The 11532-nt window shown below is 45.2% G+C and overlaps 1 protein-coding gene across 9 annotated transcripts in view; it reads left to right on the forward strand.

Moving 5' to 3' along the window:
* Positions 1 to 11114, forward strand: part of AMOT (angiomotin) — a 58546-nt gene extending 47432 nt beyond the window's left edge. For all 9 annotated transcript variants that reach the window (XM_065077411.1, XM_065077416.1, XM_065077415.1 and 6 more), the window contains 6 exons: positions 4296 to 4445; positions 5459 to 5649; positions 7871 to 7993; positions 8675 to 8907; positions 9664 to 9888; positions 10895 to 11114. In XM_065077411.1, coding sequence (XP_064933483.1) covers positions 4296 to 4445; positions 5459 to 5649; positions 7871 to 7993; positions 8675 to 8907; positions 9664 to 9888; positions 10895 to 10995 — 1023 coding nt within the window. In that variant the 3' untranslated portion in view covers positions 10996 to 11114. The remainder of the gene's footprint in view (positions 1 to 4295; positions 4446 to 5458; positions 5650 to 7870; positions 7994 to 8674; positions 8908 to 9663; positions 9889 to 10894) is intronic.
* Positions 11115 to 11532: the final 418 nt, after the last annotated feature.

An 11532-nucleotide genomic window follows, 5' to 3' on the forward strand; every position in this document is an offset into this window, starting at 1 on the left:
GACCTGGGATCTCGGGATGAGATGGCGTGGTTTGTCAAGGACTTTGCTGCGAAGCCCAAATCAGATGAAGGAGCGGGATTTGTTTGGCTTTAAGAGTGTTAATCCCTTTTCTGCTGGGCAGTTGTAGTATTAATCGAGTGTCCCTGCTTCTGACAGGAACCTGTTGTCCTTGGACATTGATTTGAGACCATGCAAACGTGCTCTGCAGCAGAGAGGCCTGCAGGTTGCCTGCTGCCAGGCGTTGTGTTGCCTTAGAACGTCTTGTCTTCTGGGAAAGGGTTCTGAGCACTACTCTCCGTTTTCTAGGTTTAGTGAATGTATTCAATGATTTCATTCCTATATGTTTGAAGTGGTGGATTCATTTCCCATTGCTGGAAGCCCTGCACTTGAGGGATATCGGCATGCAGGCATTTTCAGGCAGTAAATCTTTCTGAATAACTTGGAAACAATTGCTCTTCATGTCAGCCAGACCCTTGTGAGCAATGAATCCCAAGTGCATCCTCCTCCTCCCAGCTGGCTCTCAGCTGCAGAAACCAGCTTTGACAAGGGATAGAGGAAATAAAATGAAGACAGAAATACTTGATTGGGAGGCCAGAGAATCTTTCAGGGGTATTCCCTGCATGAGTTAGCACTTTTGTGTGCTAGATTTCTGCAGAGTCCCAAGCCTGTCGTTGCCTTCTTTATTTTTCTTGTCCTCAGCCCTGTTTCAGAATTTCTGTAAACGTCGCAGTGGATGTGGAGTGGAGAGTGACTGCTGTTTAAAATGGTTTAATTAGAAAATCTGGTTGTGAGGGTCGAAGCCCGACCTCCGATACCCGCGTAGGACGTTTTCCAAAGCAGTCAGGGATTGACCTGGAGAAGATACGCGCGTGGTTGAAGTTGTGCCATGTCCCATAGGGAATGCCAAGGAGGGACACGGCCACGCTGAAGCACCGCGCTGTGCTTCCAGACATGCACTGAGGTTATTTGGGATCTCACCGCCTTCGAGTGGTGTTATAACAAAGATATTATGATGAGTAAAATGCTCGGCATTTCAGGGCACCCTTCAAGGCAAAAGAGTTACAATACATTGTATGAGCATGAGCTTGCTTCTTAGTTAAATGCAGTACCATCAAAAGGAAAATAACTATCTTGTCGAATGGATTTAAAATGATATACGGAAGGGTGTGACTGCATCCTTGTGAAGCATCAGGAATGAGCTCCTATCTAGAGCACGTGTTCAGGGCAAGGCCTGTTGCAGAGAATTCCAGTGTCCTTTGGTGCCATCTCCCCCATGGTAGATGTGACTGTGGCCTTTGGCACCGAGAGTGGGGAATCCATGGCAAATGACCAAGAACAAGCCTCAGCACGCTGCCTTTTCTTTTCCTCCCATCTCACTCATGTCCGCAGCACCCTGGCAATACTCAGGAAGCTGTTTCCAATTCCTGGCTTAGGAAAACACGATCGTACTCTCGCTCTGTGGTAATGAAATACCTCTGTGCTTGGAGGAATTATTCCTGGTCCTCTTCACATTCAGAGGACAGATTGAGTCAGATTTAGAAAAGAAGTAGAGAATGCTGGTTCACAGAAAGGTAAGTTGTTCCTCACAAATACTGGAAATTAATGGCACTGTCACAATAGGCGCTGGGTTGACTGAGTGCAGGGAGTGCGTGAAACGAAACAGCCTATATATAAATGATAACTGTGTCAAAAGACACATGGGGAAGGCTGAGTTGTCTGCAGCACAGACATGCCTTTAAATCTTACTGAACATCTGTGTTCCAAAAAAACCGAATGTGATCTGAGGGATTCCTGAATTAATTCTGGTTTTAAGCCACTTAAAAAAAAAAATACACACGCAAACCCCAGATTTTCTAGCATTTAATTCTTCCTGATGCTGGCAGGTGAAGCGTATTTTGTGAAGGGGAAAGAAGTGCTGGTTGTGGAAAGGCACTGGAGGCGGCGTGCGGGCGGCGTGGGGCCGGTGCGTGTGCGGGCAGCGCCGGCGAGTTGGGCAACGGCTTGTGGTGCAACATCTCACCTGCAGGTTCAGCTGACGGGAGCACTTTCAAAGGGAATGTTGCAGTGGAATTTCTGTGTCCTCATGATTTTTTTGGCTGGGCTCTTGGTATTCTTTGAATGCAGGCCAAAAAGTTCATCCGCACATACGCATATGCAAGTTTGCTAATTATGAAACTAGAAAAATGTTGTCAGTGGCTGCGTTTTGCAAAGAGAGCTTTCCCTGTGTGTTGGAAAGCCTTTCAGAAATTTGCATGCTTCGTGGTAGGTAATAAGAGACAAAATGTCTGTCCTTCCTTCCTTTTTATAGAGAAGAGTGGAGGAGGAGAGCAGATTTTCAAGAGGTTATCATTCAATCCAATGCCTATTTCTCTGTGAGTGGATTTATTAGGTTGTTCCTTACTCTTGTCCAGGTCAGTAATCTCATGTGCAAAACTAAGGTACTGGGTGCTCTCCATTTTTAGGTGCTGCTGCTGACTCACAGTTGATCATTTTTGGCTCGTTACAGAACTACTATGAGCTGCTGTTAATCTAAGTGTGAAACTAGTGCATTAATAGATGCTTTATTAACATCTGAGAAAGCTTAAATAAGTGTTATTAAGCACTACAATCTGGGATAAAAAGATCTATTAAGTATAACCTAGTGGAATATTAAGTTGTTTTAAAATGTTCTTGTCCCTCCCATTGCAAACAAGCTTGAAATTTTGAGCAATCAAAGAATAAAAATACCCTCCTACTGTACATGTGCTGGTGGGAAGGCCTTTGGCTGGGTTACTCACTATTTATTGTAACTTCTATTATAAAATAAAAATAAATACCTCTAGGGCAGCAACATTCATGCTGTGAGATTAGGTGCCTGCTGACTTTACAAAGAGAAGAAAAGGATACCGTATCTGGGATTAATAGTGTCTGGGGATATTTTTCTCTTTGCCGTTCCCATTGCAGTCTCTGGATTGCCACAAGGAACAGGAGTGTGAAAGGGGAGAATTTCGAAGAAACACACGATAAGGCCCTTTTGGAAGGAAGGTGCGATGTGGGAACGGCTCGTGTTGCTCAGGTCAAAGCCCAGCAAGCCCAATGTCCTGTCCCTGCCGAAACCTACAGCAGGTTCCTAGGGAACGCTATCAGAATGGGGCCAACAAATGGCAATACTTTGCCAGAATACTTTCCGCTTCCAAGAAGGACTTCCTGAGCCAAACGTGGTGTCTTTTGTCTTTAATATCCCTCAGTGGCCTTTTCTTCCACGAAGCTGGAGAGTAGCTCTTTGAACTCGCATAAGGGAGTCTGTGTTTTGCATTGTGGTGCTTCTCTAGACTTTGGCTCTGGCTGTTAGGAAAAGTTTCCTTCTTCCTGTGCTGTTTGTATTTCAGAGTTCCTGACAATCAGCTAGAAAAGCAATGCCCCAGCTTTGCTGCAGAAGGCCAGTGTATTGTGATTGTTAGCGTTTTCCTTAACAGAAAATTATGTCCATAGGTGCGCAGTATTCTGTATATTAGAATAGACTTGAGCCCTGGGGGTGTTCTTGGTTTTAATTCATATTTTAGTTTGGTTTTCTGCCTGAACTGTGGATTAACCTTGCTAAGACGGTTATTGGAGGTCTCAGCGTTTTTGTTGTGAGGCAGGACGGCAGCTCGGTTTGCAGGTGAGCGATGGAGGATGGCGGGAGGGTCGGGGCAGGGGACGGAGCAAGACCTCTGGGGTCTCACTGGGCCCAGACGACCACGAGAAACATCCCGAGTGCTCAAAGAAACCTGACTGCAGCGTGGAGAGAGCACAGGCCGTGTCCACGCTGTGCGTTGAGCCTATTAATTGTTTTATTGTTGTGGGACTGGAATAGGATCCTGCAAGTTTTGATTCAGTTTTGGTTTAATCTCATAAAAACCTTGCCAGGAATTTTCAATATTGCACTGAAAAGCATTCCGTCCTTGTGGACCAGCTCTAACTCCGCTTTTGCTACAGTTACCTTGGTAACGTGTCGAGTCACTGAAACACTCTCTATTATGAACCCAGATGCCCCTTCTAGCCCATTGCTGCTCTCAGTCATTCGCAACAGATAATTATCTCAGTTTCCCCATTGTTACTATGGGGTCAGTGAGTACAAAAAGAACAAATATACCTAACAGAGATGGGAAAAACCTGTAATATGCCGAGTGTTGGGTCCCGAGCAGGACCTGAGGCTCGCTGACAGCAGTCGCCTGGACACGGCTGGCGATTCTGTGCTCTGCAACGTGCACAAAGCCAGAGGTTCACTCGTTCTCATTATTTAACTTATTTTGCATTTCCTTCTCTCGTTTCAGCTCAAGAAGAAGCAGGTCTACGTTGAGAAGGTGGAGAAGATGCAGCAGGCCCTGGTGCAGCTGCAGGCAGCGTGTGAGAAACGGGAGCAGCTGGAGCACCGGCTGCGGACGCGGCTGGAGAGGGAGCTGGAATCTCTCCGCATGCAGCAGGTACCCGCCAGTTCCCTGGGCCACACTAGGTTTCTTATAGGATTGTACACTGTACCCCGCATCACACATGAAAAGAAGGGCAGGGTTTTTTTTTTCCACCTTGTAAAATTACTAATGTTTTCTAGAATCATGGATTTGCTCGCCATTGTATTGTTTTTACTTGATGTAATTCTTCCATTCCAACCAGACTGTTTAGATAAGAGAGCAAGAGGGGATCCATCACTTGGCAAGATTCAGACATAGCCATGTAGACAGATGGTGTTCTATCTTTAAGGAACCGGTTCTGTTTACTTTTAAATTATTTTTAAAAATATTGTTCACAGTTTGAGATTTTATATAAAATGAATGAACAACTGGCCTGAAAAGAGACCCTTAAAGAAACTTGGGCATTTTAAAAGTCAAACCAAACCAGCAAAACCAATCCTATAAACACAGTTGATAGAAACAGATGGGAGCTTCACATAGAGTATATTCTTATGTTTGTAACATGAGTCTTTTTCAGTGAAAAGAATGAATGAGAAGTAGATTGTGCATGGTGTTCTGAACTGGATGTGGAGTTTTAGATTTATTTCGACCTATGTCAAACGTAGGTGAACTGTCAGGTTTGTACATGTTACTGGAAATAGGATGCAGGCCTGTGTTCTAAATCACATTTAGTTTCAGGTTATGTTTATCCCCCAACTTCTACCTCCGTATGGGAATGGATACTTAAATCTGACTTGTATTTTTGTATTGGCTTTAGTAGGAGTGACAATAATGATGAACTTCTCTGTGTTCCCTTTGGAAGATTAGGTACTCTGAACTCCACAGTTTTTGACATTGGGCCCGAGTCAAGACAAACAAATAGCTTTCTTGTCATGGTTAAGAGTTCTGAACTGAACATAAAATAGCTTGTCTGCCCAATGTATTTTCTTTTATTTAATTTCTAAGTGAAATGTCCTGCCAGCCCCAGGTGAGACTTCCATACAAAACTGGGCTTTTTTTCTTCTTCTTTTCCTGCTTTTGGAAACCAGCGCCAGGGGACATCTCAGACTGCCAATGTCTCGGAGTACAATGCCACGGCGCTTATGGAACTCCTGCGGGAGAAGGAAGAAAGGATTCTTGCTCTGGAAGCTGACATGACCAAGTGGGAACAGAAGTACCTGGAGGAGAGTGTGATGAGGCAGTTTGCTTTGGATGCAGCTGCAACTGTGGCTGCTCAGAGGTAAATGACACTTTTCATAGTACAGAGATTATTTTCTTTTTCCAGCTGAATGTCGTGTTTCCCCCCAGGGAATGTTGTCGTGCCACCCTCCCGTCGTACCTTGTCTTGTGGTCTGGATGGCTTCTCAGACATCTGGATGCAAGTGGAGCTTGGCTGCTTTTCCTGGGAGCTGTGCAATTGCCAGCAATTAGAACCTTTTTTCCAGGAGAAGATTCCTGCACACGCAGGAGCCATATTCAAGACTAGAATTGTCCTGAGCCATTTCTAGAAGCCGTTGATTCAAGAATAGGTGTCTGAGGAGGGGTTTTTAACATCTTTTTTAAACAGGAATCAGTCCTCACTGAAGTCATGTGAGATGGGGTGAGCTTGGTGATTCGCATCATTCACCCTGAATGGTTTACTTGTTCTCCAGAATGTTTTTGCAAATTACTTTGTGGTATTGTCCTCAACGTGGCTACTAACCAGAAACATCTACTAGGAGATTCTGCTCCAGACATTCTGCTGTGTATGGCGTGCACTGCTCGTGGGGAGAGTGTCTGCAATTTGGTAACAAGCTCGCATTCCAACACAACGATACAGAAACACTTACTGTGGCTGTAAATAGGCCCAAGTGCTTCAGCGAGTTGGTAAACAAGAGCTGTTATTGGAATGCAGCTCTTCAGCTTAACGTATTGCTCACATATCATTTCATTGCTCACTAGTTTCTGATTCTTGGTGGCAGGTTTTATTTTAGATTGTTTCATGAACCAGATTAAATAGGGATGTTATCACAACTGGCTTCCTAGCTCATAAGATGATGCTAGAATCACAGGGTAAAGTTGCAGATCTGCTGTGTTAGTGTTTAAAGACTTATCTTATCTTGCTCCAGAAGCAGGCTGTTATTTTCGGGGATTGATGCTTCTTGTGCACTGTTTTCCGCCTCCCCAGAGACTCTTTAAAGACTCTTGCTACTGCTTGTCCATAGGGGCCACAGTATATTTTCAGCGTGTGCTGATAAGTAGGGGTCTGGCCTATTGTTTATCATGGAATGAGAGTGGACTTGTTCGGCTTGTTCAGGTTTTGTTAAATGAACAAGAGTGCCTTCCAGTCAGAAAAGAGCCAACCTTTGTTTTTCCATTTCCTTCTAGCTTCTTCTCCCCCAAAACAGAGTATTCCATTAGTGTCAGTACTTCCGCAAGTTATACGCAGTTGGCACCTCCTTCAAAAATACAGGTTGTGAGGGATTTCACTAATTTCAGCGGCAACCTCATCTATACTGTGCACACATTTCTTGCCCTCTTCTTTGCTAGTGGAACGTAGCATCCCTTAGGGGGCTGAGGTTGCAGGAAAGATGGTTTACAGCGCAGACAGAACTGCGTCAGCTTGGGTTTCTTTGATGAATGACCTTCTTATGCCCTTCACATTGGTGCTTTGCTGTTCCTGATCCCAACTTCTGCAGAGTTAAAGGTGCATTTTCCAGACAGTTCTTAGACCTGCTGGGCCTAAGAGAACAGATTTCTGATTACAATGAATTGGTAACTCCACATTTTTTGTGTGTTTGTTTTCTAATTATGCTAATGCATAGCTATGTCAGTAAAATGCTCTTAATGTTGATACAGGGTGTAGCACAGTGAGTTTGTTCTGCCTGAACAGCAACAAGTAGATTGAAATATTTGTTATGTTTTGGTTAGTGAACTGAACAACTATCACAGTCTTAGTATCAGGCACTATATGGAATCAGTCTAAAACTGTTTCCAGCCCACTCCGGGTGTTTTGGACCAAGCTGCTTAGGATTGCTTAAGAAACTTCCATGCCCAGTTCCCTTCAGTACTCAGATTCACTGTATGATACTGTTGGAAGGGGAAGGGAAAAAGCTTTATATCCAAAGTGAAGTTTGTGCTGTTTCAGTTGAAGAAAAGTGCCAAGTACTCTATACCATCCTTCTCCCTCCCTATGTCCTTGGATTTACCTTGTAGATCAGTTTATCGTAGTACAGTGAATCAGTCAGATTATAGACTGGCCTGAGATGGACAGCAGATTGACTATTGTTATAATGACTTGCGTATTTTTTTAAACCTTCTTTCTTTAAGACTGGAAGTTGGATTTTTGGAAGACGCTGAGCAAGCTAAAACTCTAAAAAGTGGATTTTCTTGTTTGTTACTTTTGAGCAATAATTTTGTGCTGCTGGGGGGAAAGCAGCAAACTTAGCTGGTCCCTCATCTGCTCTACTGCTCATTCCCAGGGACACGACGGTGATCAGCCACTCGCCCAACCCCAGCTACGACACCTCGCTGGAAGCTCGCATTCAGAAGGAGGAGGAAGAGATCCTGCTTGCCAACAGGAGGTGTCTCGACATGGAGGGAAGGTAAGATGCAATTTGGTCCTATCTGGCTTCTTTAGGACAGGGATTTTAAATAAATTGTTTGGGTAGACGCCTGAGAACCAGAAATTCTTGTGTTTTCACCGGTAGCAATGATATGAGATGCCAGACGCTCATTTAGCCAAGGAAATATCTACATAACACTCAAAACCTGTCTTGGTACCGTGGGCTAATGCAGAAAAGTCTTGTCTTAGATTTTTTGCATCTAGCTTGTTCCACTTCTCTCTTCAGGGCATCTTCATCAGACCCCGGGCTCCAGCCACCTCTTGACAGTCCCACAGAAGTGTTTTCCCTGGGGTTAGGTCCAGTACAGACTCCCCAAAGTGTGTTAATACTCATCTTTTTGTTGGTCTCATGTCCTGCATGTAACTCTCAGCTTTGTCTCAAAGCCCCTTCCGTGGCTGTGTGGAGCAGCTTCCAACAACCAAGGGTGGGTGGGTATCTCAGTGCCACTCTCTCATGCATGTGTGCAGAAAATCTCATGCGTGATCTGCTCTGGCAGGCTGGTAAGCACCCAGTGTTCAGGGCAGTAAGCTCCATGGCATCCTGTCTGTGCCTCCCCAAATGCCCAAGGGAGTTGTAGTCCCAGCTGTGGGGGCACTGAGAACCTCAGCCCGAGGAGACCAGAGTACAGGTACATTGTTTTTCTTTGCACTTTTCAAAAAGGATCAAGACTCTGCACGCTCAGATCATTGAGAAGGATGCCATGATCAAAGTCCTGCAGCAGCGCTCCCGCAAGGAGCCGGGTAAGACCGACCAGCTCTCCTCGATGAGACCCGCCAAGTCGCTGATGTCGATATCGAACGCTGGCTCGGGCTTGCTGTCCCACTCGTCCACGTTGAGCAGCACCCCCATCCTGGAGGAGAAGAGGGAAGACAAGAGCTGGAAAGGCAGCCTAGGTAATTTTTAAATAACAGTGGCAATTCAGATACACGAGTTAGAGGGGAGGCAGGAGCAGCAGAAGGCAGATGATGTCTTGGACAAACAGATCAGCTGCTTGTTTTAATCATTTGCGAAATAGTGACTTCTGATGTCCAGGCTCTGTCTTTAAAATATGTGAGCATTTATTCCCAATTTGGTACCTGACTTTAAGGATACTTGAGATCTAGTTTTCAGAGTTCTAAGCACTTGCTTTCACTGGGTTTTTACAGCTGTCTGGAGGTGTAAAGATACTAATTGCTATCCTGTAGTGTTATGCCTGCACTAACGTGACTTCTGTCTGGAATGGCTCAGTGCCACTGTTGAGAGAACATGGCTTGTGATGAAGCAAATGTCAGATGATTTTTTTTCTGCGGGGAGGTTAGGCCCAAAGGCCCTCCCTATGAAACTAAAAGACCCTGAAATGTAACTGAGACTATGCAGCTGATTTCAGAGTGTGCAGATTTACCCTGCCATAGATGGGCCACTGCTTAGAGACAGGGAAGAAAGGTGTTAGTGCCTGCTTGTGTGTCTTTGCATGCGGGAACATGAGGATAGTGCTGTTCGCCGGGTATTCAGCACCCAGTGGTAAAAGGTGCTATAGGAAGGTAAATTAGCGCTGCCTACTGAAGCACGGAGCGCTTTCCACATCCTGGAGCAGGTACTACAGAGGGGTGCAGGACTGCTACCAGTTAGTTTTCTGGGATTGTGAAATTTCCTTCCCTTTTTCCACAAAGGTGTTCTGCTGGGAACAGAATATCGCTCCGAATCCATTCCCTCCACCCCGTCTCCTGTCCTTCCTTCCACACCGCTGCTTTCAGCCCACTCCAAAACAGGCAGCAGGGACTGCAGCACCCAGACTGACCGGGGGAACGAACAGAGCAAAGCTGCGCCTTCCGCTGCAGCCCCCGCACCGGGACGGTTCCCCAGCACCAGCCTGGCCTACGGTGCGGACAAACCAGGTAACAGAGCTCAGCTGCTCTCCCGCTGGAGCCCCTGCCGCTGCCTTGCCATCGGTTCTGCTCTGTGGGGCGGGCCCTGCCCTCCCTTTTTCCAGGCAAACTGGGGTTAGTTTTTGCGAGGACAGAGGGGTTCCAGAGGTTTGACAGTGTCCTGAGGAGTCTCAAATGCTCTGAAGGAAGAAAACCCTTAAGAGTGGTAGCGTAAGCATGGACACAGTGAGTAGAGAGGTACAGCAAGGTTAAGAATTGGAGCAGGTATATGCGAATGACAGGGTGGTCTCTGAGTCAGTGTCTACTCTTAAGTAAATTGTGAGTAGCTTACAGGGTGAACACGGGCTGTAGAAACCAGCCGTTGCATTTTAGTGGGTGTTCAAAGCAAAGTGGACTCAGGTAAGGGGGAAGAAGAAGAAGGAAAGGGAGCTACCAGGGTAAAGCTGTACTGTCCTGGTCACGGGCCCAACTTCAGCGCTGGCTTAAGTAGATCCAGTTGACAGTGACTGTCGCAGAAGCTGAATTTGCTTCCCATAGAGTTCCGAGCTGACAGCAGCCGCTCATTTTCCAGCCCACTCTGCCAAATCAATGCAGATTACACAACCTTGACTCTTCTACTTACAGACACATTACAATGACGTTGTTCTTTATGGAAGAGTATTTGGCTGGTATGCTGTGCATCTTGCCCCATGCTATGCTATTTAATGGGTATCGGAGGAGACGGGGGAACAGGTTTTTGTAGTGAAAGTCTACACTGACTACGTTGGTTTAAATGCAGTCACTCCAGTTTTGAATACCATTGTGTATCAATGGGAGATATCCAGAGGGAACTGGATGAAATATCTTTATTTGTCTGGCTACATACACAAAGAGTTGCATTTTTTTAAAAGAAATAAGGAGTTGTTAGCTGTCTTTTGACCAATGGTAGAAGATTATCTTTAAAATGTTGATGTCATTTTTCTAACCTCATTGAAGTTACAGCTTTGGTTGTCTCTTGTTTTTCCTCATCACGTAGATGGGCCGCTCTTCCACTCCAGCACTCTCGAAAGAAAAGCCCCTGTTCAGAGCATGGGCCAGGACCTCCCAGATGGAGAGATGGTCGAATACCTCATCTGAAAAGCCGTGCCAGGATCTGAGCTGGGATACAGTAGCAAGAAATTTGTAAAAGACGTTTTTATTGGGAAAAAAATGTAGTACCTGAGTAATAAAAGAACACTTAGCTGTTTGCTCTTGTATATTATGTCTCAAAAGTATGGACAGGTTAATTTATAATTTGTTCTAAATTATAAAAAACCCATAACACTTGTTCTTTGAAAGTTTCCCCTTTTATTTTTTAAATACTGGATCTGATAACGCCTGGAGAAAAAAAACAAGAACTTAGGTGCACTACATCTGATATTTCAGTATTTTTGAAGTCTCTTAAACAGAAGTTCCTACTCTCACAGCTGTTGTTTGGATGTCTGGCTTGAACCAGTAAGATGGGCATAAGGGCCTTGTAAAGATCAGGACTAGGGACTTAGCTGTGAGCATCACTTAGTGGTTTCAGAATGCAGGTGTTTTGAGGAGCTTTTGTAAATGGGAGCTGTGATCGAGGGAGATTTCTCTCTACACTTTCTCGTTACCCTCAGTGTAGGAGCTCAGGATATGTATTTC

The sequence above is a fragment of the Columba livia genome, chromosome 12, assembly GCF_036013475.1.
Source record: "Columba livia isolate bColLiv1 breed racing homer chromosome 12, bColLiv1.pat.W.v2, whole genome shotgun sequence".
In the NCBI taxonomy this organism is placed as follows: domain Eukaryota; kingdom Metazoa; phylum Chordata; class Aves; order Columbiformes; family Columbidae; genus Columba; species Columba livia.